Source organism: Rana temporaria (assembly GCF_905171775.1).
Source record: "Rana temporaria chromosome 9 unlocalized genomic scaffold, aRanTem1.1 chr9f, whole genome shotgun sequence".
In the NCBI taxonomy this organism is placed as follows: Eukaryota; Metazoa; Chordata; class Amphibia; order Anura; family Ranidae; genus Rana; species Rana temporaria.
In genome coordinates, this window is record NW_024404482.1 from 146202 (window position 1) to 171968 (window position 25767).

The 25767-nt window shown below is 51.1% G+C and overlaps 1 protein-coding gene across 1 annotated transcript in view; it reads right to left on the reverse strand.

Moving 5' to 3' along the window:
• LOC120921940 (disks large homolog 3-like) overlaps nt 1-25767 on the reverse strand; it is a 206607-nt gene that overhangs the window by 93473 nt on the left and 87367 nt on the right. Inside the window, exons 8-12 of the mRNA XM_040334450.1 lie at nt 23412-23536; nt 19551-19720; nt 12954-13090; nt 12726-12870; nt 7645-7798 (exon numbers count right to left, since the gene is read on the reverse strand). Of these exons, the coding sequence (XP_040190384.1) occupies nt 7645-7798; nt 12726-12870; nt 12954-13090; nt 19551-19720; nt 23412-23536 (731 nt within the window). The remainder of the gene's footprint in view (nt 1-7644; nt 7799-12725; nt 12871-12953; nt 13091-19550; nt 19721-23411; nt 23537-25767) is intronic.

A 25767-nucleotide genomic window follows, 5' to 3' on the forward strand; every position in this document is an offset into this window, starting at 1 on the left:
CATTAGCTACGCCTCATATAGCAGCGGTAACTTTACGACCCAAAAAAAAGCCTAACGTAAACGACGTAAAAAAATGCGCCGGCCGGATGCACGTTTCTGAATCGGCGTATCTACCTAATTAGCATATTCATCGCGTAACTATACGGAAGCGCCACCTAGCGGCCAGCGTAAATATGCAGCCTAAGATACGACGGTGTAAGACACTTACGCCGGTCGGATCTTAGGGAAATCTATGCGTAACTGATTCTAAGAATCAGGCGCATAGATACGACCGAGCGCACTCAGAGATACGGCGTCGTATCTCCGTTCTGAATCTAGCCCTCAGTGTACAGAGTATATATAGAAGACCTTCCTAGAATATTGATGTTTGCCTTCACCGAGTAGCTGTGTACAGGGGAGGGCCCCAGGCGTAGAAGGATTCAGCTGTCGTCTGTAGAAGCCCCCCCCCCCCCTATCTATAGGTGTTACATCTACAGGAACTTATAATTTAATGCCCCCGTTACAAGAATTCAGCCACAACGCGGGGAAAATTACAGAGGAATTTCCATTAAGGAGCAACCAGAGGAAACCCACGCAAACCCCCAGCAGATCCTACAAACTCCATGTAGATGTCGTCCCTGGTGAGGACCTTAGTACTGCCAGGCAATCCTTCTTCCTGGGTTCTGCTCTGAGTCAATAGATAGATATAAAAAAACAAAAAACGTGGAGAGTAAACACTTTCACTCACCGCCCAGTGAAACGCACAGACTCCATTCTCTTCGGATCTCTTCGGATATCTCGGGGGTTTGTGCGGTGGGAGGTGAAGCCTGCAATTCTTTCCCTTTCTCTCAGAACGTTCCTGTTCAGACTTGCTGGCCAGGTAACCAGAGTCTCAGCACAAAGTTGAAGGGGATTATTCTGCTTTGGAGCAGACACCGGCGGCTAGAGGCGGCGATACCGGCGGCTAGAGGTGGGCGATTCCGGCGGCTAGAGGTGGCGACACCGGCGGCTAGAGGCGGCTATACCGGCGGCTAGAGGTGGCGATACCGGCAGCTAGAGGTGGTGATACCGGTGGCTAAAGGTGGCCATACCGGCGGCTAGAGGCGGCGATACCGGCGGCTAGAGGTGGGCGATTCCGGCGGCTAGAGGTGGCGATACCGGCGGCTAGAGGTGGGCGATTCCGGCGGCTAGAGGTGGCGACACCGGCGGCGATACCGGCGGCTAGAGGTGGCGATACCGGCGGCTAGAGGTGGTGATACCGGCGGCTAGAGGTGGGCGATATCGGTGGCCAGGGCCGGGACAAGGGGTGGGCAGGAGGGAAGGCCCTGGGCACTGTGGCATCATTTGAAATAAAAACCGCAGAGGCGATCAAATACCACCAAAAGAAAGCTCTGTTTGTGGGGAAAAAAGGACGCCAATTTTGTTTGGGAGCCACGTCGCAGGACCGCGCAATTGACGGTTAAAATGACGCAGTGCCGAATCGCAAATAGTGGCCCGGTCATTGGCCAGCCAAATGGTCCGGGGGCTGAAGCGTTGTTTCGGGGGAATCATACGCTTGAAAGGAAATCTCTCGTTTGCTGAAACTTTCCTCTAACTCCGGACTCCACCGCGGTCAATAGTTTTACGCCGTTACAATATAGGCGCAGCCAAAACTAGTGACGGGTAAAGTGGAGAAAGGTGAGCGCCCCCTGTTGGGTTTTTACTTCTTCTTGATGCTTTGTTGGAGAGATTGGCCTCACTTGAGGTCCATTCAGATTACGCAGTGCCCATTTTCCGGCAGTATTTTGCATGTTTGTTAAGGCAGCCCATTCATTTTATATTGGATGCCGATGCACCGTGACGTGTATTCTAATGGACAGCCACAGATATTTCACCGCTGGAAGTTATGGGGCGTCAAAGTGCATTGTGAGGTGGCGGGAATGTGCCCTGGAGAGCCAATCCCAATGAGAGACGTTGCATCACACTGCCCATGGTTCCATGCAGGCCTGCGGCGGCGGTTCATGATGGGATGTGGGGTTCCAGCACCTTGTACCTATGGACCCCTTTACATTACACAGCACCCTGCACCTTTGGACCCCTTTACATTACACAGCACCCTGCACCTCTGGGCCCCTTTACATTACACAGCACCCTGCACCTCTGGGCCCCTTTACATTACACAGCACCCTGCACCTCCGGGCCCCTTTACATTACACAGCACCCTGCACCTCCGGGCCCCTTTACATTACACAGCACCCTGCACCTCTGGGCCCCTTTACATTACACAGCACCCTGCACCCCTGGACCCCTTTACATTACACAGCACCCTGCACCTCTGGACCCCTTTACATTACACAGCACCCTGTACCTCTGGATCCCTTTACATTACACAGCACCCTGCACCTCTGGACCCCTTTACATTACACAGCACCCTGCACCTCTGGACCTCTTTACATTACACAGCACCCTGCACCTCTGGACCCCTTTACATTATACAGCATCTTGCACCTCTGGACCCCTTTACATTACACAGCACCCTCCACCTCTGGACCCCTTTACATTACACAGCACCCTGCACCTCTGGACCCCTTTACATTATACAGCATCTTGCACCTCTGGACCCCTTTACATTACACAGCACCCTCCACCTCTGGACCCCTTTACATTACACAGTACCCTGCACCTCTGGACCCCTTTACATTACACAGCACCCTGCACCACTGGGCCCCTTTACATTACACAGTACCCTGCACCTCTGGACCCCTTTACATTACACAGCACCCTGCACCACTGGGCCCCTTTACATTACACAGCACCGCACCTCTGGATCCCTTTACATTACACAGCACCCCACAGTTTGTTACACAGACACCCCCCTAACAGTTCTGGACCCCCTGCATGTTACACAGACCTCCCTGCAGTACAGACCCCCTCCCTACAGTGCAGACCCCCCTCCCTACAGTACAGACTCCCTCACTACAGTACAAACCCCTCTACAGTATAGACCCCCCTACATTACAGACCTCCTCTACAATACAGACCCCCCCTACATTACAGCCCCCCTCTACAATACAGACCTCCCCTACATTACAGCCCCCCTCTACAATACAGACCCCCCTACATTACAGCCCCCCTCTACAATACAGACCCCCCCTACATTACAGCCCCCTCTACAATACAGACCTCCCCTACATTACAGCCCCCCTCTACAATACAGACCTCCCCTACATTACAGTCCCCCTCTACAATACAGACCTCCCCTACATTACAGCCCCCCTCTACAATACAGACCCCCCCTACATTACAGCCCCCCTCTACAATACAGACCCGCCCCCTACATTACAGCCCCCCTCTACAATACAGACCTCCCCTACATTACAGCCCCCCTCTACAATACAGACCTCCCCTACATTACAGTCCCCCTCTACAATACAGACCTCCCCTACATTACAGCCCCCCTCTACAATACAGACCCCCCCTACATTACAGCCCCCCTCTACAATACAGACCCGCCCCCTACATTACAGCCCCCCTCTACAATACAGACCCCCCCTACATTACAGCTCCCCTCTACAATACAGACCCCCCCCTACATTACAGCCCCCCTCTACAATACAGACCTCCCCTACATTACAGCCCCCCTCTACAATACAGACCTCCCCTACATTACAGCCCCCCTCTATAATACAGACCTCCCCTACATTACAGCCCCCCTCTACAATACAGACCTCCCCTACATTACAGCTCCCCTCTACAATACAGACCTCCCCTACATTACAGCCCCCCTCTACAATACAGCCCATACAGACCCCATTACATTACAGAGACGTGACCTGCGGCCCGCGGGCCGTCACGGGCCACTGGCAGCCCGGGGGCAGCCACGGCCCACCAGGCATATGCTCGGTATGCCTATGGCCACTCCAGGCCTTGTTCCATGCGTTTAACAGATGTTGTAGTAAGAAGAAGAAGGGGTAAATTGTGTGTTTTACTGCCATGCACACATTACTAATTGACTCTAACAAGGGCTTCACCACACAGGATCTGAACACACATCAATACAAACACGAACATTAGTCTATATATATATATATTAAGTTTGGAGGAACACCTTTGGGATGATTTGAAACTGTAATTGTAAACCAGATCTTCTCATCCAACATCAGTACCTGTAGGGTTCTGGTAATCCTCCATCATACAAAGACATTGGAGACAATTGTGCTCTTCCAACCTTGTGGTAACATTTTGGTGAAGACCCTTTTCTGTTCCACCATGACTGTGCCCCCCCCCCCCCCCGTGTACAAAACCAGCTCCATACAGACATGGTGTGACCAGTTTGGTGTGAAGGAACTCGAGTGTCCTGCACAGAGCCCTGACCTCATCCCTACTTTTGGAAGACCTTTGGTATAAGGTCTTCTCACCCAACATCAGTACCTGCCCTTAACCCTACAGAACACCTTTGGTATGAGGTCTGCTCATCCCAAAAGTGTTCAGTAGGTTTGAGATTGTGGGGAAAACCGAGTGTCCTGCACAGAGCCCTGACCCTAAAGTGACACTAGAGGTTAGTTTTTTGTGGCCCCGAACGCCGTTTACTAGGCTCTCTCGGCTCCTCCCTGCATCAGATAACCCCCTCTGGGAAGCGCTCTCCCAAGGGGGTTACCTTGTGGGCACGCTCCCGAGTCCTGCATTCGGCGTCAAAAGCTGCTGGACGCAGGACTCGGCCCTGCCCCCCCTAGCGTCCGCCTCATTTGGATTTGATTGACAGCAGCTGGAGCCAATGGCTGTGCTGCTATCAATCTATCCAATGAAGAGCTGGGAACCCCCGGGCAAAGATCCAGCGCTTTCTCGACGCAGGACTTTCCAGGGCTCAGGTAAGTAAAACAGGGGGGTTTGGGGGCCGGTAATAGTCAGGAGGGTTTATAACCCCTTTAACTTTACAGAACACCTTTTGGATGAATTGGAATAAGTCAGGTCTTCTCAACCAACATCTCCATAAAGACCTGGTGTGACCAGTTGGTGTGGAGGAACTCGAGTGTCCTGCACAGAGCCCTGACCTCAACCCTACTGAACACCTCTGGGATGAATTGGAATGCCGATGGCGAGCCAGGTCTTTTTTTTCTTTTTTGGTACCCAACACAAGGCTCAACATGTAAGCCAAGTCTTCTCATCCAACATCAGTACCTGACCTCACAAATGGGGACAGATCCCCACAGACACCCTCCAAAACCTTGTGGGAAACCTTCTTGGAAGGGTGGAGGATGTTATAGACACAAAGAGGGTCAACTCCATATTAACGGAATGTCCAACAAACTTGGAACCCTGACCTCAACCCTACTAAACACCTTTGGGGTGAATTGGAATGCCGGTGGTGAGAAAGACCGTCTCATCCAACATCAGTATCTGAAGTGTTCAGTTAATACTCCATCATACAAAGACATTTGTGCTCTTCCAACCCCCCCACCCCCCTTCCCCCTCACAGTGTACAAAGCCAGCTTCATAAAGACATGTCATGACCAGTTTGGTGTGGAGGAACTTGAGTGTCCTGCACAGAGCCCTGACCTCATCCCTACTGAACACCTTTGGGATGAATTGGAATGCCGATGGTGAGCCAGGTCTTCTCATCCAACATCAGTACCTGACCTCACATAGGGGCACAAATTCCAACCAAAATCGTGTGCAAATTCTTCCCAGAAGAACAATGGAGGGTGTTTAAGTCACAAAAAGGGGCAATTCTATCATAAAGGTCATGGGGGGAGGGGGCGTAACTCCATTATGATGCCCATTGGGAGGAAACTCAGTATTAATGGCTGTGGGGGTGGGGGGCACCTCCATATTAATGGTCATGGTAGTGGTGGTGGAGGGGCACCTTCATATTAATGGCCATGGTAGTAGTGGTGGAGGGGCACCTTCATATTAATGGCCATGGTAGTGGTGGTAGATGGCACCTCTATATTAATGGTCATGGTAGTGGTGATGGAGGGGCATCTCCATATTAATGGCCGTGTTGGAAGGGCACCTCCATATTAATGGCCATGGTAGTGGTGTTGGAAGGGCACCTCCATATTAATGGTCATGGTAATGGTGATGGAGGGGCACTTCTATATTAATGGCCGTGGTGGAGGGGCACTTCTATATTAATGGCTATTGTAGTAGTGGTGGAGGGGCACCTCCATATTAATGGCCGTGGTGGAAGGGCACCTCCATATTAATGGCTATTGTAGTAGTGGTGGAGGGGCACCTCCATATTAATGGTCATGGTAGTGGTTATGGAGGGGCACTTCTATATTAATGGCCGTGGTGGAGGGGCACTTCTATATTAATGCTCACGGTAGTAGTGGTGGAAGGGCACCTTCATATTAATGGTAGTGGTGGTGGGGGGCACCTCCATATTAATGGTCATAGCAGTGGTGGTGGAAGGGCACCTCCATATTAATGGTCATGGTAGTGGTGATGGAGGGGCACTTCTATATTAATGGCCGTGGTGGAGGGGCACTTCTATATTAATGCTCACGGTAGTAGTGGTGGAGGGGCACCTTCATATTAATGGTAGTGGTGGTGGAAGGGCACCTCTATATTAATGGCCATGGTAGTGGCGGTGGAGGGGCACCTCAATGTTAATGGCCATGGTAATTGGTGAAGGAGTACTTCTATATTAATGGCCGTGGTGGTGGAAGGGCACCTCCATATTAATGGCCATGGTAGTGGTGGTGAAAGGGCTACTCCATATTAATGGGCATGGTAATTGTGGTGGAAGGGCACCTCCATATTAATGCCCACGGTAGTAGTGGTGGAAGGGCACCTCCATATTAATAGCTGTAGATCTCGAACAGGATGTCCAACAAGCTCATGCCAGTGTTCACAGACTTTGATAACATAGTACATTATGGAATTAATGTGGGACGTCGGATATCACATGACCCAATGTTGGCGGCACAGCGGGATGACACGGTTCTCACCGTCTTCCGTGACACACGGTTCTCACCGTCTTCCGTGACACACGGTTCTCACTGTCTTACGTCACACACGGTTCTCACCGTCTTACGTCACACACGGTCCTCACCGTCTTCCGTCACACATGGTTCTCACCATCTTACGTCACACACGGTTCTCACCATCTTACGTCACACACGGTTCTCACCGTCTTACGTCACACACGGTTCTCACCGTCTTCCGTGACACACGGTTCTCACTGTCTTACGTCACACACGGTTCTCACCATCTTACGTCACACACGGTTCTCACCGTCTTCCGTCACACACGGTTCTCACCGTCTTCCGTGACACACGGTTCTCACTGTCTTACGTCACACACGGTTCTCACCGTCTTACGTCACACACGGTCCTCACCGTCTTCAGTCACACATGGTTCTCACCATCTTACGTCACACACGGTCCTCACCGTCTTACGTCACACACGGTTCTCACCATCTTACGTCACACACGGTTCTCACCGTCTTCCGTGACACGCGGTTCTCACCGTCTTACGTCACACGCGGTTCTCACCGTCTTACGTCACACGCGGTTCTCACCGTCTTACGTCACACGCGGTTCTCACCGTCTTACGTCACACGCGGTTCTCACCGTCTTACGTCACACACGGTTCTCACCGTCTTACGTCGCACGCGGTTCTCACCGTCTTACGTCACATACAGTTTTCACCGTCTTACAGTGCGTCACACACGGTTCTCACCTGGTGAAGTCCTCTTCTCCCAGCATGTGTCGAGGAACAGGAGAAAATCTCGATGGCGTGACTTGAGGGGGCTGGTATGGGGATTTGCTCTCCACACTGCTCAGGTACCCGCCCAGAGTGGAGTTATGGCTTATATGGTTATCAACAGTGAAAGCTGCAAAGTCAAGAAGAGACAGAAGAAAGGTGAGAAGACAGGCGATCGAATTTCACAGTCTAGATACCCGAACCTTACATCAGATATGCATGGGGGTAGATGGCGCCCCCTCTAGGATCAGACAAGACAAGGGCATCTTCTAACATGAGATGGGCCCTGTGTAGGTGGCTCCCCCTCTAGGATTAGACAAGACAAGGGCAGCTTCTAACATGAGATGGGCCCTGTGTAGGTGGCGCCCCCTCTAGGATTAGATGAGACAAGGGCATCTTCTAACATGAGATGGGCCCTGTGTAAGTGGCGCCCCCTCTAGGATCAGACAAGACAACGGGCATCTTCTAACATGAGATGGGCCCTGTGTAGGTGGCGCCCCCTCTAGGATTAGACAAGACAAGGGCATCTTCTAACATGAGATGGGCTCTGTGTAGATGGCGCCCCCTCTAGGATTAGACCAGACAAGGGCATCTTCTAACATGAGATGGGCCCTGTGTAGGTGGCTCCCCCTCTAGGATTAGACAAGACAAGGGCATCTTCTAACATGAAATGGGCTCTGTGTAGGTGGCTCCCCCTATACGATTAGACGAGACAAGACAAGGGCATCTTCTAACATGAGATGGGCCCTGTGTAGGTGGCTCCCCCTATACGATTAGACGAGACAAGACAAGGGCATCTTCTAACATGAGATGGGCCCTGTGTAGGTGGCTCCCCCTCTAGGATTAGACGAGACAAGGGCATCTTCTAACATGAGATGGGCCCTGTGTAGGTGGCGCCCCCTCTAGGATTAGACGAGACAAGGGCATCTTCTAACATGAGATGGGTTCTGTGTAGGTGGCTCCCCCTCTAGGATTAGACAAGACAACGGCATCTTCTAACATTAGATGGGCCCTGTGTAGATGGCTCCCCCTCTAGGATAAGACGAGACAAGGGCATCTTCTAACATGAGATGGGCCCTGTGTAGGTGGCGCTCCCTCTAGGATTAGACAAGGGCATCTTCTAACATGAGATGGGCCCTGTGTAGGTGGCGCTCCCTCTAGGATTAGACGAGACAAGGGCATCTTCTAACATGAGATGGGCTCTGTGTAGGTGGCACCCCCTCTAGGATTAGACAAGACAAGGGCATCTTCTAACATGAGATGGACCCTGTGTAGGTGGTGCTCCCTCTAGGATTAGACAAGGGCATCTTCTAACATGAGATGGGCCCTGTGTAGGTGGCGCTCCCTCTAGGATTAGACGAGACAAGGGCATCTTCTAACATGAGATGGGCCCTGTGTAGGTGGCTCCCCCTCTAGGATTAGACGAGACAAGGGCATCTTCTAACATGAGATGGGCCCTGTGTAGATGGTGCCCCCTCTAGGATTAGACAAGACAAGGGCATCTTCTAACATGAGATGGGCCCTGTGTAGGTGGCTCTCCCTCTAGGATCAGACAAGACAAGGGCATCTTCTAACATGAGATGGGCCCTGTGTAGGTGGCTCTCCCTCTAGGATTAGACAAGGGCATCTTCTAACATGAGATGGGCCCTGTGTAGGTGGCGCCCCCTCTAGGATTAGACAAAACAAGGGCATCTTCTAACATGAGATGGGCCCTGTGTAGGTGGCGCTCCCTCTAGGATTAGACAAGGGCATCTTCTAACATGAGATGGGCCCTGTGTAGGTGGTGCCCCCTCTAGGATTAGACGAGACAAGGGCTTCTTCTAACATGAGATGGGCCCTGTGTAGATGGCGCCCCCTCTAGGATTAGACGAGACAAGACAAGGACATCTTCTAACATGAGATGGGCCCTGTGTAGGTGGCGCCCCCTCTAGGATTAGACAAGACAAGGGCATCTTCTAACATGAGATGGGTCCTGTGTAGGTGGCGCCCCCTCTAGGATTAGACAAAGACAAGGGCATCTTCTAACATGAGATGGGCCCTGTGTAGATGGCGCCCCCTCTAGGATTAGACGAGACAAGGGCATCTTCTAACATGAGATGGGCCCTGTGTAGATGGCGCCCCCTCTAGGATTAGACAAGACAAGGGCATCTTCTAACATGAGATGGGCCCTGTGTAGATGGCGCCCCCTCTAGGACTAGACAAGACAAGGGCATCTTCTAACATGAGATGGGCTCTGTGTAGATGGCGCCCCCTCTAGGATTAGACAAGACAAGGGCATCTTCTGACATGAGATGGGCCCTGTGTAGGTGGCTCCCCCTCTAGGATCAGACAAGACAAGGGCATCTTCTAACATGAGATGGGCCCTGTGTAGGTGGCGCCCCCTCTAGGATTAGACGAGACAAGGGCATCTTCTAACATGAGATGGGCCCTGTGTAGATGGCGCCCCCTCTAGGATTAGACAAGACAAGGGCATCTTCTAACATGAGATGGGCCCTGTGTAGATGGCGCCCCCTCTAGGACTAGACAAGACAAGGGCATCTTCTAACATGAGATGGGCTCTGTGTAGATGGCGCCCCCTCTAGGATTAGACAAGACAAGGGCATCTTCTAACATGAGATGGGCCCTGTGTAGGTGGCGCCCCCTCTAGGATCAGACGAGACAAGGGCATCTTCTAACATGGGATGGGCCCTGTGTAGATGGCACCCCCTCTAGGATTAGACGAGACAAGACAAGGGCATCTTCTAACACGGGATGGGCCCTGTGTGAATGGGGCCCCCTCTAGGATTAGACAAGACAAGGGCATCTTCTAACATGAGATGGGCCCTGTGTAGGTGGCGCCCCCTCTAGGATTAGACAAGACAAGGGCATCTTCTAACATTAGATGGGCCCTGTGTAGGTGGTGCCCCCTCTAGGATTAGACAAGACAAGACAAGGGCATCTTCTAACATGAGATGGGCCCTGTGTAGATGGCGCCCCCTCTAGGATTAGACAATAGAAGGGCATCTTCTAACATGAGATGGGCCCTGTGTAGATGGCGCCCCCTCTAGGATTAGACGAGACAAGGGCATCTTCTAACATGAGAAGGGCCCTGTGTAGGTGGTGCCCCCTCTAGGATTAGACAAGACAAGGGCAGCTTCTAACATGAGATGGGCCCTGTGTAGGTGGCGCTTCCTCTAGGAATAGACGAGACAAGGGCATCTTCTAACATGAGATGGGCCCTGTGTAGGTGGCACCCCCTCTAGGATTAGACAAGACAAGGGCATCTTCTAACATGAGATGGGTCCTGTGTAGGTGGCGCCCCCTCTAGGATTAGACAAGACAAGGGCATCTTCTAACATGAGATGGGTCCTGTGTAGATGGCTCCCCCTCTAGGATTAGACGAGACAAGGGCATCTTCTAACATGAGATGGGCCCTGTGTAGATGGCGCCCCCTCTAGGATTAGACAAGACAAGGGCATCTTCTAACATGAGATGGGTCCTGTGTTGGTGGCGCCCCCTCTAGGATTAGACAAGACAAGAGCATCTTCTAACATGAGATGGGTCCTGTGTAGATGGCTCCCCCTCTAGGATTAGACAAGACAAGGGCATCTTCTAACATGAGATGGGTCCTGTGTTGGTGGCGCCCCCTCTAGGATTAGACGAGACAAGGGCATCTTCTAACATGAGATGGGCCCTGTGTAGATGGCGCCCCCTCTAGGATTAGACGAGACAAGGGCATCTTCTAACACGGGATGGGCCCTGTGTAGATGGCGCCCCCTCTAGGATTAGACCAGACAAGGGCATTTTCTAACATGAGATGGGCCCTGTGTAGATGGCGCCCCCTCTAGGATTAGACGAGACAAGGGCATCTTCTAACACGGGATGGGCCCTGTGTAGATGGCGCCCCCTCTAGGATTAGACAAGACAAGGGCATCTTCTAACATGAGATGGGCCCTGTGTAGGTGGCGCCCCCTCTAGGAATAGACGAGACAAGGGCATCTTCTAACATGAGATGGGCTCTGTGTAGGTGGCGCTTCCTCTAGGATTAGACAAAACAAGGGCATCTTCTAACATGAGATGGGCCCTGTGTAGATGGCACCCCCTCTAGGACTAGACAAGACAAGGGCATCTTCTAACATGAGATGGGCTCTGTGTAGGTGGCGCTTCCTCTAGGATTAGACAAAACAAGGGCATCTTCTAACATGAGATGGGCCCTGTGTAGATGGCGCCCCCTCTAGGATCAGACAAGACAAGGGCATCTTCTAACATGAGATGGGCTCTGTGTAGGTGGCGCTTCCTCTAGGATTAGACGAGACAAGGGCATCTTCTAACACGGGATGGGCTCTGTGTAGGTGGCTCCCCCTCTAGGATTAGACGAGATAAGGGCATCTTCTAACATGAGATGGGCCCTGTGTAGGTGGCGCCCCCTCTAGGATTAGACAAGACAAGGGCATCTTCTAACATGAGATGGGCCCTGTGTAGATGGCGCCCCCTCTAGGATTAGACAAGACAAGGGCATCTTCTAACACGGGATGGGCCCTGTGTAGGTGGCTCCCCCTCTAGGATTAGACAAGACAAGGGCATCTTCTAACACGGGATGGGCCCTGTGTAGATGGCGCCTCCTCTAGGATTAGACAAGACAAGGGCATATTCTAACACGGGATGGGCCCTGTGTAGATGGCGCCTCCTCTAGGATTAGACAAGACAAGGGCATATTCTAACACGGGATGGGCCCTGTGTAGGTGGCGCCCCCTCTAGGATTAGACGAGACAAGGGCATCTTCTAACATTAGATGGGTCCTGTGTAGATGGCGCCCCCTCTAGGATTAGACGAGACAAGGGCATCTTCTAACATGGGATGGGCCCTGTGTAGGTGGCGCCCCCTCTAGGATTAGACAAGACAAGGGCATCTTCTAACATTAGATGGGCCCTGTGTAGGTGGCGCCCCCTCTAGGATTAGACAAGACAAGGGCATCTTCTAACACGGGATGGGCCCTGTGTAGATGGCGCCCCCTCTAGGATTGGACAAGACAAGGGCATCTTCTAACATGAGATGGGCCCTGTGTAGGTCATACTCACTGCTGGCATAGTCAGGGGGAGCGTAAATCTCATTGAGGTGAACTGGACCCGGCTTGGCCACTTTGAGATAAACCATATCGGACGTGTTCTTCAGAGCGGCCACGGCTTCCTCGTGCCGGACGTCCTGTAGGTTGCTGTTATTTACCTGCGGGAGAGGTGAGTAAGAAATGGTTAGGTGGTGGGAAGGAAATCCGCTCTCAGCTCTCCAACACGAGGCCCGGCACTCACCGCCAGGAGCCGGTCACCGATCTGCAGTCTTCCGTCCTTCTGTGCTGCTCCCCCCTCAATGATCTTGGTGATGTAGATGCTGTTGTCTCCTGGAATGTGTTGGTTCCCGATTCCTCCGGCAATACTGAACCCCAACCCTGGAGAGGAATAGAAGAAGACTCCATCTATAAGGTACGAGCCAAATCCGTGTCTTCCGTGACCCCCAACCAGGGACAACCAGGGATTCCATCACTTTGGAGGGACCTTCTCTCACTTCCTGTTGTGACTATGGGACAGGAAGTGAAAGAAAATTCCACATTTTTGTTGTCCACAGAACAGGAATAGAGGTCCGGTTCTATAAAAGGGTCCTGTGCGGTGTTGGGTCCGGTTTGGGTGAGAATTCAGATAAGAATTCGGATCTGAATCGCACCTGAACCGGTGAAAAAAACGCACCGGACTACAAACAGCAACCGGACCTGTGTGACCCGATAACCAATACAACTCGGTGGTGGGAAGTTCCCCTCCGCAAAACTTCTTCCAGATTTTGGGAATATTTGGGTGATTATTTTCTGTGTTGTTGCCGCCACCTAGTGGCTACATGAAGTAATTCTGCAGAAAAGTGCAGTGAGAACAAAGCGCTCCTCACACCCAGGGATGATCCCCCCCCCCCCCCCCATCCATCTCCCACACTGACCCCAATAGATGAACCTAACTAACGCCAACTCCTACTTCTCAGCCCATTCCACACAGCCCACTCCACACCACACAGCCCACTCCACACACCACACAACCCACTCCACACACCACACCACACAGCCCACACCACACAGCCCACTTCACACCACACAGCCCACTCCACACCAAACCACACAGCCCACTCCACACACCACACAGCCCACTCAACACACCACACAGCCCACTCAACACACAGCCCACTCCACACAACACACAGCCCACTCCACATCACACAGCCCACTTCACACACCCCACTATACACAGCCCACTCCACACACCACACAGCCCAATCCACAGAGTTTCACTCCGCACAGCCCACTCCACTAGGCACAGCCCACTCCACACACTACACAGCCCAATCCACACAGTTTCACTCCGCACAGCCCACTCCGCACAGCCCACTCCACTACGCACAGCCCACTCCACATCACACAGCCCACTTCACACACCCCACTATACACAGCCCACTCCATACACCACACAGCCCACTATACACAGCCCACTCCACACACCACACAGCCCAATCCACACAGTTTCCCTCCACACAGCCCACTCCACACACCACAGAGCCCACTTCACACACCACACAGTTCACACACCGCACAGCCCACACCACACAGTCCACTCCACACAGCCCACTCCACACAGCCCACACCACACAGCCCACACCACACTCTACGCAGCCCACTCCACACACCACACAGCCCACTCTACAGACCACAGAGCCCACTCCACAGACCACACAGCCCACTCCACACACCACACAGCCCACTCCACACACCACACAGCCCAATCCACACAGTTTCCCTCCACACAGCCCACTCCACACACCGCACAGCCCACACCACACGACTCACACCACACAGCCCACTCCACACACCACACAGCCCACTCTACACACCACACAGCCCACTCTACACACCACACAGCCCACTCTACACACCACACAACTCACTCCACACAGCCCACTCCACACACCACACAGCCCACACCACACAACTCACTTTACACAGCCCACTCCACACAGCCCACTCCACACACCGCACAGCCCACACCACACGACTCACACCACACAGCCCACTCCACACACCACACAGCCCACTCCACACACCACACAGCCCACTCTACACACCACACAGCCCACTCTACACACCACACAACTCACTTTACACAGCCCATACCACACAGCCCACTCCACACACCACACAGCCCACTTCACACAGCCCACTCCACACACCACACAGCCCACTCCACACACCACACAGCCCACTCTACACACCACACAACTCACTCCACACAGCCCATACCACACAGCCCACTCCAGAGTCCACACACCACACAACTCACTTTACACAGCCCATACCACACAGCCCAATCCACACACCACACAGCCCATACCACACAGCCCACTCCACACACCACATAGCCCAGTCCCCACAGCCCACTCCACACACCACACAAACCACAACCAGGGACAACCAGGGATTCCATCACTTTGGAGGGACCTTCTCTCACTTCCTGTTGTGACTATGGGACAGGAAGTGAAAGAAAATTCCACATTTTGTTGTCCACAGAACAGGAATAGAGGTCCGTTTCTATAAAAGGGTCCTGTCCTGTGCGATGTTGGGTCCGGTTTGGGTGAGAATTCAGATAAGAATTCGGACCTGAATCTCACCTGAACCGGTGGACAAAACCGCACCGGACTCCTGACTACAAACTGCAACCCGGACCTGTGTGACCCGATAACCCAGGGATCTTTAAACTACGGCCCTCCAGCTGTTGTAGAACTACACATAGTTTGAAGACCCTGCAATAACCAATACTGCTCGGTGGTGGGAAATTCTCCTCCACAAAAAACTTCCAGATTTTGGGAATATTTGGGTGATTATTCTTTGTGTTGTTGCCGCCACCTAGTGGCTACATGAAGTAATTTTGCAGGAAAGTGCAGTGAGGACAAATCACTCCTTACACCCAGGGATGATCCCCCCCCATCCATCTCCCACACTGACTTCAATAGATTAAAACCTAACGCCAACTCCTCCTTCTCAGCCCATTCCACACAGCCCACTCCACACACCACACAGCCCACTCCACACACCACACAGCCCACTCCACATTCCACACAGCCCACTCCACACACCACACAGCCCACTCCACATTCCACACAGCCCACTCCACACCACACAGCCCACTCCACACACCACACAGCCCACTCCACACCACACAGCCCACTCCACACACCACACAGCCCACTCCACACACCACACAGCCCACTCCACACACCACACAGCCCACTCCACACCACACAGCAAACACCACACAGCCCATTCCACACAGCCCACTCCACGCCACACAGCACACACCACACAGCCCGCTCCACAGCACACTCCACACTCCACTCCTACACACCACTTAGCCCACTCCACATACCACTCACCACACCACACAGCACACTCCACACACCACACAGCCCACGCCACACACCACACAGCCCACACCACACAATACAGCCCATACCATACACCACACAGCCCACTCCACACATCCCACTTGACACACCACTCACCACACAACACAACCTATACCACACAACCCACACCACTCAGCCCACTCCACATACCATTTACCACACCACACAGCACATTCCACACAGCCCAAACCACATACCACTCACCACACAGCACACTACACGTGGGACACCACACACCCCTTACCACACCAAACAACAAAGCCCATCCTACTCAGCTAGCAGCCTCAGATACACTGGAGGCCATAAATGCAGCTCTGCTACAGTCAGCCGACTTAGCAGCACCAAAGCGCAAAGTCCGCAGCCGGGAAAAAAAGTCCAGCTGGTTCAATAACCAGCTGTCACTACTGAAGCAAGAGCGCAGAAGGGCGGAAGCCGCCTGGAAAAGAAGTCCTTCAGAAGACCGCCTCAACTTCTACAAAGCAATAACAACGCGATATCACAAAGAAATTTTCAAAGCCAAAAAACATCACTTTTCCATGGTGATTAACAGCGCAGTGAATCGCCCACGAGAACTCTTCAGGATGGTCACCCAGACCATGAATCCGGGATGTCTTGAAGTCCCCACTTCAGACACCCAAGAGTTCTGTAATGAACTATCGGATTTCTTCATCAACAAAATTGAAAAAATTCGGGTAAGTATTCTGCAAAACAATACTCCACTCAGTCCCCTCTTCAATCAACTACAAAACACCAACAGAAACCTTCTACAATCAACTAAGTTCACTCTGGAACCCATCTCCGTCAATACCACCAAAAATATCATTGGTGCATTGCGGAACAGCACAGCACCCAATGACATCATTCCCACCAAGCTACTGAAGGAATGTGCCGACATCCTGGCGCCTCCAATCACACAGCTTATAAATCAGTCATTTAAAGAAGGCATAGTGCCTTCCCTGCTGAAAGAGGGCACAATCCTGCCGATCTTGAAAAAACCTAATTTGGATCCTATGGACCCAACTCACCGCCGTCCCATAACAGCTCTAAATGCTCTGTCCAAGATAATGGAGAAAGTGGTGGTAAAACAGCTGCAACAGCATCTGGATACCCACAACCTACTTGATCCATTTCAATCCGGTTTCCGCCCCGGACACGGGACAGAAACGGCCTTACTGAAAATATGGGACGATGCGCTCGAGGCCGCAGACGAAGGAGAATCGTGTCTCCTGGTTCTGCTGGACCTAAGCGCAGCCTTTGACACAGTAGACCATAAATTGCTACTGAGACGACTAACAGAAGTCGCCGGAGTCACAGAAGATGCTTTACCATGGTTCTCCTCTTTTCTCGGAAACCGATCACAAACAGTGAAACTGGGATCTTTCACGTCAGAAAAACGCACGGTGTCATGTGGAGTCCCCCAAGGATCCCCCCTGTCACCGGTGCTGTTTAATATCTATCTTCGTCCTCTCTTTGATATTATCAGTAGCCAAGAACTACTCTATCACTCTTATGCAGACGACACGCAACTGTATTTTCGCATCTGCCAAAAAAAGGATCATCATCTCAGATTAGAGAAATGTCTCTCTTCAATAGAAAACTGGATGACTAAGAGTTATCTTAAACTCAATAGCGCTAAAACAGAACTCTTTATGTTCGATGCCAGTCGGAAGAGTCAACTGGCAACAACCTGGACACCATCTCCCATTCTGGGCCAAATCATCTCCCCTAGCTCCAAAGTCAAAAGTCTGGGAGTCACGTTTGACACCTTCATGACAATGGACGCACAAATAGGGTCAGTAGTCAGCGGAGCGCACCATTTGTTGCGCCTACTACGCAGACTTATTCCATTTATCCCCAAAGAAGACGTAGCAGTCGTGGTGGGAACTATCGTGAATTCCAGACTGGACTATGCAAATGCCCTTTACCTCGGGCTCCCAAAGTACCAAATCGCTCGTCTACAAGTCGTTCAGAATACGGCCGCCAGACTGGTGACTGGGAAAAAATCTTGGGAATCAATCTCACCTTCGCTGAGGACCCTTCACTGGCTGCCAGTGAAAGACAGAATTGCATTCAAAGCACTCTGCCTGACACATAAGTGCATCCATGGGAAGGCTCCGCAATATCTATGCGACAAGATCAAACCGCACAATTGCAACCGCATTCTGCGATCCACCGACCAAAATCTGGTCAAGGTTCCAAAAACCAATTACAAGTCCAAAGGAGAAAGAAGGTTTGCTTTTCAGGGCCCCAGGCTTTGGAATGCTTTACCAACCAGCATTCGGTTGGAGCAAAACCACCTGTCCTTCAGAAAGCAGATCAAAACCCTGCTTTTCTGATGGCATGAGACACAAACAACCAGCGCCCAGAGGCGATTCAGTTCGCATGTGCCGCGCTATATAAGTTTTTCATTCATTCATTCATTCATACACCACACAGCCCACGCCACACAGCACACTCCACACACCACTCAGTCCACTCCACACACAACACAGCTCACACCACTTACCACACCACACGGCGCACTTAACACACCACAGCACACACCACACAGCCCACGCCACACACCACTCAACACACCACACAGCTCACTCCACACAGCCCACACCACACAGCCCAGGCCACACAGCATACAGGCCACCACACAGCCCACAGTCCACTCCACACACCACACAGCCCATTCCACACACCAAACAGCCTATGCCACACACCACTCACCACACAGCCCACGCCACACACCACTCAACACACCACACAGCCCACTCCACAGACCACACAGCCCACACCACACAGCCCAGGCCACACAGCATACAGGCCACCACACAGCCCACAGTCCACTCCACACACCACACAGCCCATTCCACACACCAAACAGCCTATGCCACACACCACTCACCACACAGCCCACGCCACACACCACTCAACACACCACACAGCCCACTCCACAGACCACACAGCTCACTCCACACAGCCCACACCACACAGCCCAGGCCACACAGCATACAGGCCACCACACAGCCCACAGTCCACTCCACACACCACACAGCCCATTCCACACACCAAACAGCCTATGCCACACACCACTCACCACACAGCCCACGCCACACACTCATACCTCTGTATTACACACAGTGTCACATATTTCTTTACAATTCTTAGAATGAAGACTGTACAATCTTATTGTAAAATGTGTGTCCAGTTCTCTGGAACTTCTGCTCATTGGATAAGCTCAGACCACCATCTCTAATCCCAAACTCCCAATCCTAAAACCTCCCAATCCTAAAACCTCCCAATCCTAAAACCTCCCAGTCCTAAAACCTCCCAGTCCTAAAACCTCCCAGTTTCCAATGATATGTTCAAGGAACAGACACGTGTTCGCTGGTCACCCTCCACTTCCCAGCATTCTCCATACTCACCTTTAGGACCTTTTAGTAGATTGACCTCCACAATGGTCTCTGGGGGACTTTGTCTGCGTCGGACTAGCAGCCTCACTACTGGCCCGGCCTCCTTCAGAGCCTCCACCGCTTTACTATGAACCACTTCCGTCACATCCACATCGTTCACCCGCAGAACGCAGTCCGTCACCCTGCACACAGGACACAATACTCATTATATACTGCTTACTACTGGTCATATACTGCTTACTCCTGGTTATATACTGCTTACTACCGCTCATATACTGCTTACTCCTGGTTATAGTATATACAGTGCCTTGAAAAAGTATTCATACCCCTTGAAATTTCCCACATTTTCTCATGTTTCAACCAAAAACGTAAATGTATTTTATTGGGATTTTATGTGAGAGACCAACACAAAGGCCCAGATTCTCAATGGCGTTACGACGGCGCAATTTGCGCCGTCGTAAGTCCTAATCTGGCCCCGGGTATCTATGCGACTGATTCTTAGAATCAGTTACACATAGGCTCTTACGCTGTCAGATCTTAAATGCAATTTTTTTTCCCGCCGCTAGGTGTCGCATCGTCGTTTTCCCCGTCGTCTATGCAAATTAGGTATTTACGCGAGATTCCCGAACATACGCGCGGTCGACGCTGAGAATTTACGTTGTTTCCGTAGCGTACGCGACGCGTAAGGTTGCCCCTGCTATTATGAGGGGCAACCAACGTTAAGTATGGCCGTCGTTCCCGTGTCGAAATTTAAAAAAATTACGTCGTTTGCGTAAGTCGTCCGTGAATGGCGCTGGACGCCATTTACGTTAACGTCGAAACCAATGACGTCCATGCGACGTCATTTAGCGCAAAGCACGTCGGGAAATTTTAGGGACGGCGCATGCGCAGTACGATCGGCGCGGGAGCGCGCCTAATTTAAATGGGACTCGCCCCATTAGATTCGGCACGCCTTGCGCCGGACGGATTTGAGTTACACCGCCGCAAATTTCCAGGTAAGTGTGTTGTGGATCGATACCTAACTTAGGAAATTTGCGGCAGTGTAACTTAAATCACTTAAGTTACGTTGCGCTGCGGGGCTGTGGATTTGGCCCATAGTGTCACATAATTGTGAAGTGGAAGGAAAATTATACGAATAAATCTGTGAAAAGTGGGGGGGAGGGGCATTTGTATGGCGCCCCCTTTACTCTGATAACTAGAATCTAGGGGAACCAATTGTCTTCAGAAGTCACCCAATTAGTAAATAGAGTCCACCTGTGTGTCATGTAATCTCAGGATAAATACAGCTGTTCTGTGAAGCCCTCAGAGGTTTGTTATAGAACCTTAGTGAACAAACAGCATCATGAAGGCCGAGGAACACACCAGACAGGTCAGGGATAAAGTTGTGGAGAAGTATAAAGCAGGGTTAGGTTATAAAAAAAAATCTCCCAAGCTTTGAAGATCTCACGGAGCTTCTGTTCAATCCATCATCGGAAAATGGAAAGAGTATGGCACAACCGCAAATCTACCAAGACATGGCCGTCCACCTAAACTGACCGGGCCGGGCAAGGAGAGCATTCATCAGAGAAGCAGCCAAGAGGTATCCATGGTAACTCTGGAGGCGCTGCACAGCTCAGGGGGGAGAATATGTCCACAGGACAACTATTAGTGGTCTCTCCACACATCTGCCCTTTCTGGAAGAGTGACAAGAAGAAAGTCATTGGAGGAAGAAAGACATAAGAAGTCCTGTTTGTAGTTTGTGAGAGGCCATGTGGGGGAGGGGACACAGCAAACATGTGGGGGAGGGGACACAGCAAACATGTGGGGGAGGGGACACAGCAAACATGTGGAAGAAGGTGCTCTGGTCACATGACACCAAAATTCAACTTTTTGGCCGCTATGTGTGGGGGGAAAACTAACACTGCACATCCCCCTGAACACACCATCCCCACTGTGAAACATGGTGGTGGCAGCATCATGTGGTGGGGATGCTTTTCTTCAGCAGGGACAGGGAAGCTGGTCAGAGGTGATGGGAAGATGGATGGAGACAAATACAGGACAATCTTAGAAGAAAACCTGTTAAGCCTCGTACACACGACCGGTTTTCCTGGTAGGAAAACTGCCAGGAGAGCATTTGGCCGGAAATCCCGGCCGTGTATGCTCCCGTCAGGAAAACAGCCGGGAATCCCGACGGGAAAATAGAGAACCCTGCTCTCTATTTTCCCGTTGGGATTCCGTGCAGAGTGTTTCCTACCAAGAAAACCGGTCGTCTGTATGTCTACCTGAGTGTAGAAAAACTGCGCATGCTCGACAACACTTTAACTTTGTATGCTACTGCGCATGCATCAATGTGGGGTGTAGCAGGATGGAGGCGACGGAATCGAATGTGACAGGATGCCGGCTCGTCGTAGTCGATGACGTCACCGCGTTCTTAGTCGGCGGTTCTTTTGAGTGGCCGTCTGTATACACGGCTTTGCAAGGCAAGCTTGCCAGGTATCCCGTCAGGAAAACAGATGTTTTTTTTCTGACAGGATTTCCGGCTGTGTGTACAGGACTTTAGAGTCTCCAAAAGACTTGAGACCGGGGGGGGGGGGGGGAGGTTCACCTTGCAGCAGGACAACGACCCTAAAGTACAGCCAGAGCTGCAATGGAATGGTTTACATCAAAGCCTATTCATGTGTTAGAATGGCCCAGTCACAGTCCAGACCTAAATCCCATTGAGAATCTGTGGACAAGACTTGAAAATTGCTGATCACAGACGCTCTCCATCCAATCTGACAGAGACAGAGATATTTTACAGAGAAGAAGAATGGAGGAGAAATGTCCCTCTCTAGATGGGCAAAGCTGGTAGAGACACCCCCAAAAAGACTTGTAGAGAAAGGGGGTTCTACAAAGTATTGACTCCGGGGGGCGCCATACAAATGCCCCCCCCTCCCCCCACACTTTTCACATATTTATTTGTATCGTTTTCCTTCCACTTCACAATCATGTGACACTTTGTGTCTCTCACATAAAATCCCAATAAAATACTTTTATGGTTTTGGGGGTCACATGAGAAGATGTGGGGAATTCCAAGGGGTATGAATACTTTTTCAAGGCACTGTACACTGATTAGAGGAATACTCTGGGGTGGATTCAGTAAGCAATTGCGTCTGCTTAACCATAGTTACGCAGCGCAATTGCTTAGTTGCGCCGGCGTAACGACTTTTCTGTATTCAGAAAGCTTGTTACGCCGACTGCAGCCTAAGATATGCGTGGCATAAGGCTCTTATGCCGTCATATCTTAGGCTGCATTCTTACGGTGGCCGCTAGGTGGCGTTCCCGTAGTGGTCAGCGTAGAGTATGCAAATTGCATACTAACGCCGATTCACAACCGTACGCGCGCCCTACGTACGCATTTTACGTCGTTTACGTTCGTCGGGTTCCACGTAAGGCTGCTCCTGCTATTAGCAGGGGCAGCCAATGCTAAGTATACCCGTCGTTCCCGCGTCGCGATGTTTGAAAATTACGTCATTTGCGTAAGTGAATCGTGAATGGCGCTGGACGCCATTTACGTTCACGTTGAAGCAAATGACGTCCTTGCGACGTCATTTGGCGCAATGCACGTCGGGAAAGTTTCCCGACGGAGCATGCGCACTACGTTCGGCGCGGGAACGCGCCGAATTTAAATGATCCACGCCCCCTACAGGAACATTTAAATTACGCGCGCTTACGCAGGGCAGTTTTAAGGAGCGCCCACGCAAATTACGTAGCTACTGCTTCATGAATGAAGCGTAGCGCAGGTAATTTACAGAGGCGCAGTGTTAAAACGGTACGCTGCGCCTCCGTAAGAGGGTGCAATTCCTACCTGAATCCACCCCAATGTTTTTGGTGACAGAGTAACAATGATCTCACATTAGTCTCCCGTCCATGGCTGCCGCCCCTCCAGGAATGATCTTTGTGATGAATATTCCAGGATCGTCAGGAACATGCGGATTATCGATCCCGCCGGCAATGCTGAATCCCAGGCCGGAATTTCCCTGAAAAAAAAAAGAATAAGTTCTAGAAATGAATCTCTAGAGATAAGAAGTCAGAGGAAGTGAAAGTGTCACCATAGACATCGGTGAATCCTGCAGCCCTGTAATGTCCCCAATCATTCAACAACATGATCCCTTCCCATACCGGGGGGGGGGGGGGGGGGGGCATTTCTCTCCTTCATGTAAAAATCATCATTTTCTTTGCTAGAAAAATTACTCAGAACCTCCAAACATTATATACAGAGGCCCCAGAGAATAAAAAGGTGGGTGTTGTGATTTTTTTATTTAACAATAGATTTTTATTGAAAATATTTACTTAACCACTTAAGGACCGCCTCCTGCACATATACGTCGGCAGAATGGCAGGCTGGGCACAAGAACGTACAGGTACGTCCTCTTTAAGTGCCCAGCCGTGGGACACGGGCCCGCCCGCGACCTAGTCCGAAGCTCCGGGACCCGCGGACCCGATCGCCGCTGGAGCTGAAGAACGGGGAGAGGGGAGTGTAAACACGGCTTCCCCGTTCTTCACTGTGGCGCCGTCATTGATCGTCTGATCCCTTTTATAGGGAAACACAATCAATGACGTCACACGTCCAGCCACACCCCCCTACAGTTAGAAACACAAATAAGGTCACACTTAACCCCTTCAGCGCCCCCTAGTGGTTAACTCCCAAACTGCAATTGTCATTTTCACAGTAATCAGTGCATTTTTAATTAATTTTTTTTATGTGTCAAAATTGTCCGCCGTAATGTCGCAGTCACGAAAAAAAAATCGCTGATCGCCGCCATTAGTAGTAAAACAAAAAATGAATAAAAATGCAATAAAACTATCCCCTATTTTGTAAACGCTATAAATTTTGCGCAGACCAAGCGGTAAACGCTTATTGCGATTTTATTTTACGAAAAATAGGTAGAAGAATACGTATCGGCCTAAACTGAGGAAAAAATTTTTTTTTATATATTTTTGATGGATATTTATTACAGCAAATAGTAAAAAATATTGAATTTTTTTCACAATTGTCGCTCTATTTTTGTTTATAGCGCAAAAAATAAAAACCGCAGAGGTGATCAAACACCACCAAAAGAAAGCTCTATTTGTGGGGAAAAAAGGACGCCAATTTTGTTTGGGAGCCACGTCGCACGACCACGCAATTGTCGGTTAAAGCGACGCAGTGCCGAATCGCAAAAAGTGCTCTGGTCTTTGACCAGCAATATGGTCCGGGGGTTAAGTGGTTAATCCTTAGTAACCAACCGAGTCACCTTGGTTCATAAGATTGTTCTTATAACAATACAGTACTTGGCAGCAGCCTGTACCAGCCTACCCCTATTGGGTTCAATCTGTAGGCATGGCTAGGCCTCCAATTGAGTTAACTACCGTATTTATCGGCGTATACCGCGCACTTTTTTGCCCTGAAATTCAGGGCAAAATCGTGGGTGCACGATATACGCCGATACCCGCTTCCCGCGCCGAGTTTGAACTACTGCGCCGGCATATACCGAGCGCAGTACACTCGTGTATAGTCGGGCAGGCTCGGCTCCTCTCGTAGTCACGTCCTGGACATACAGGACGCACAGGACGTGACCGCGAGAGGAGCCGAGCCTGCCCGACTATACACAAGTGTACTGCGCTCGGTATATGCCGCTGGATGGGTGTGTCCTTAGGCTGGATATACAATGGAGATGGGCGTGTCCTTAGACTGTATATACAATGGAGATGGGCGTGTCATTAGACTGGATATACAATGGTGATGGGTGTGTCCTTAGACTGGATACACAACGGAGATGGGCGTGTCCTTAAACTGGATACAATGGACATGGGCGTGTCCTTAGACTGGATATACAATGGAGATGGGCGTGTTCTTAGACTGGATATACAGCGGAGATGGGTGTGTCCTTGGACTGGATACAATGGAGATGGGCGTGTCCTAGACTGGCTTTAGAATGGAGATGGGTGTGTCCTTAGACTGGATATACAATGGAGATGGGCGTGTCCATAGGCTGGATATACAGTGGAGATGGGGGTGTCCTTGGCATGGGTGTACAATGGAGATGGGCGTGTCCTTGGCCTGGATATACACTGGAGATGGGCGTGTCCTTAGACTGGATACACAATTGAGATGGGCGTGTCCTTAGACTGGATACAATGGAGATGGGCTTGTCCTTAGACTGGATACAATGGAGATGAGCGTGTCCTTAGACTGGATATACAATGGAGATAGGCGTGTCCTTAGACT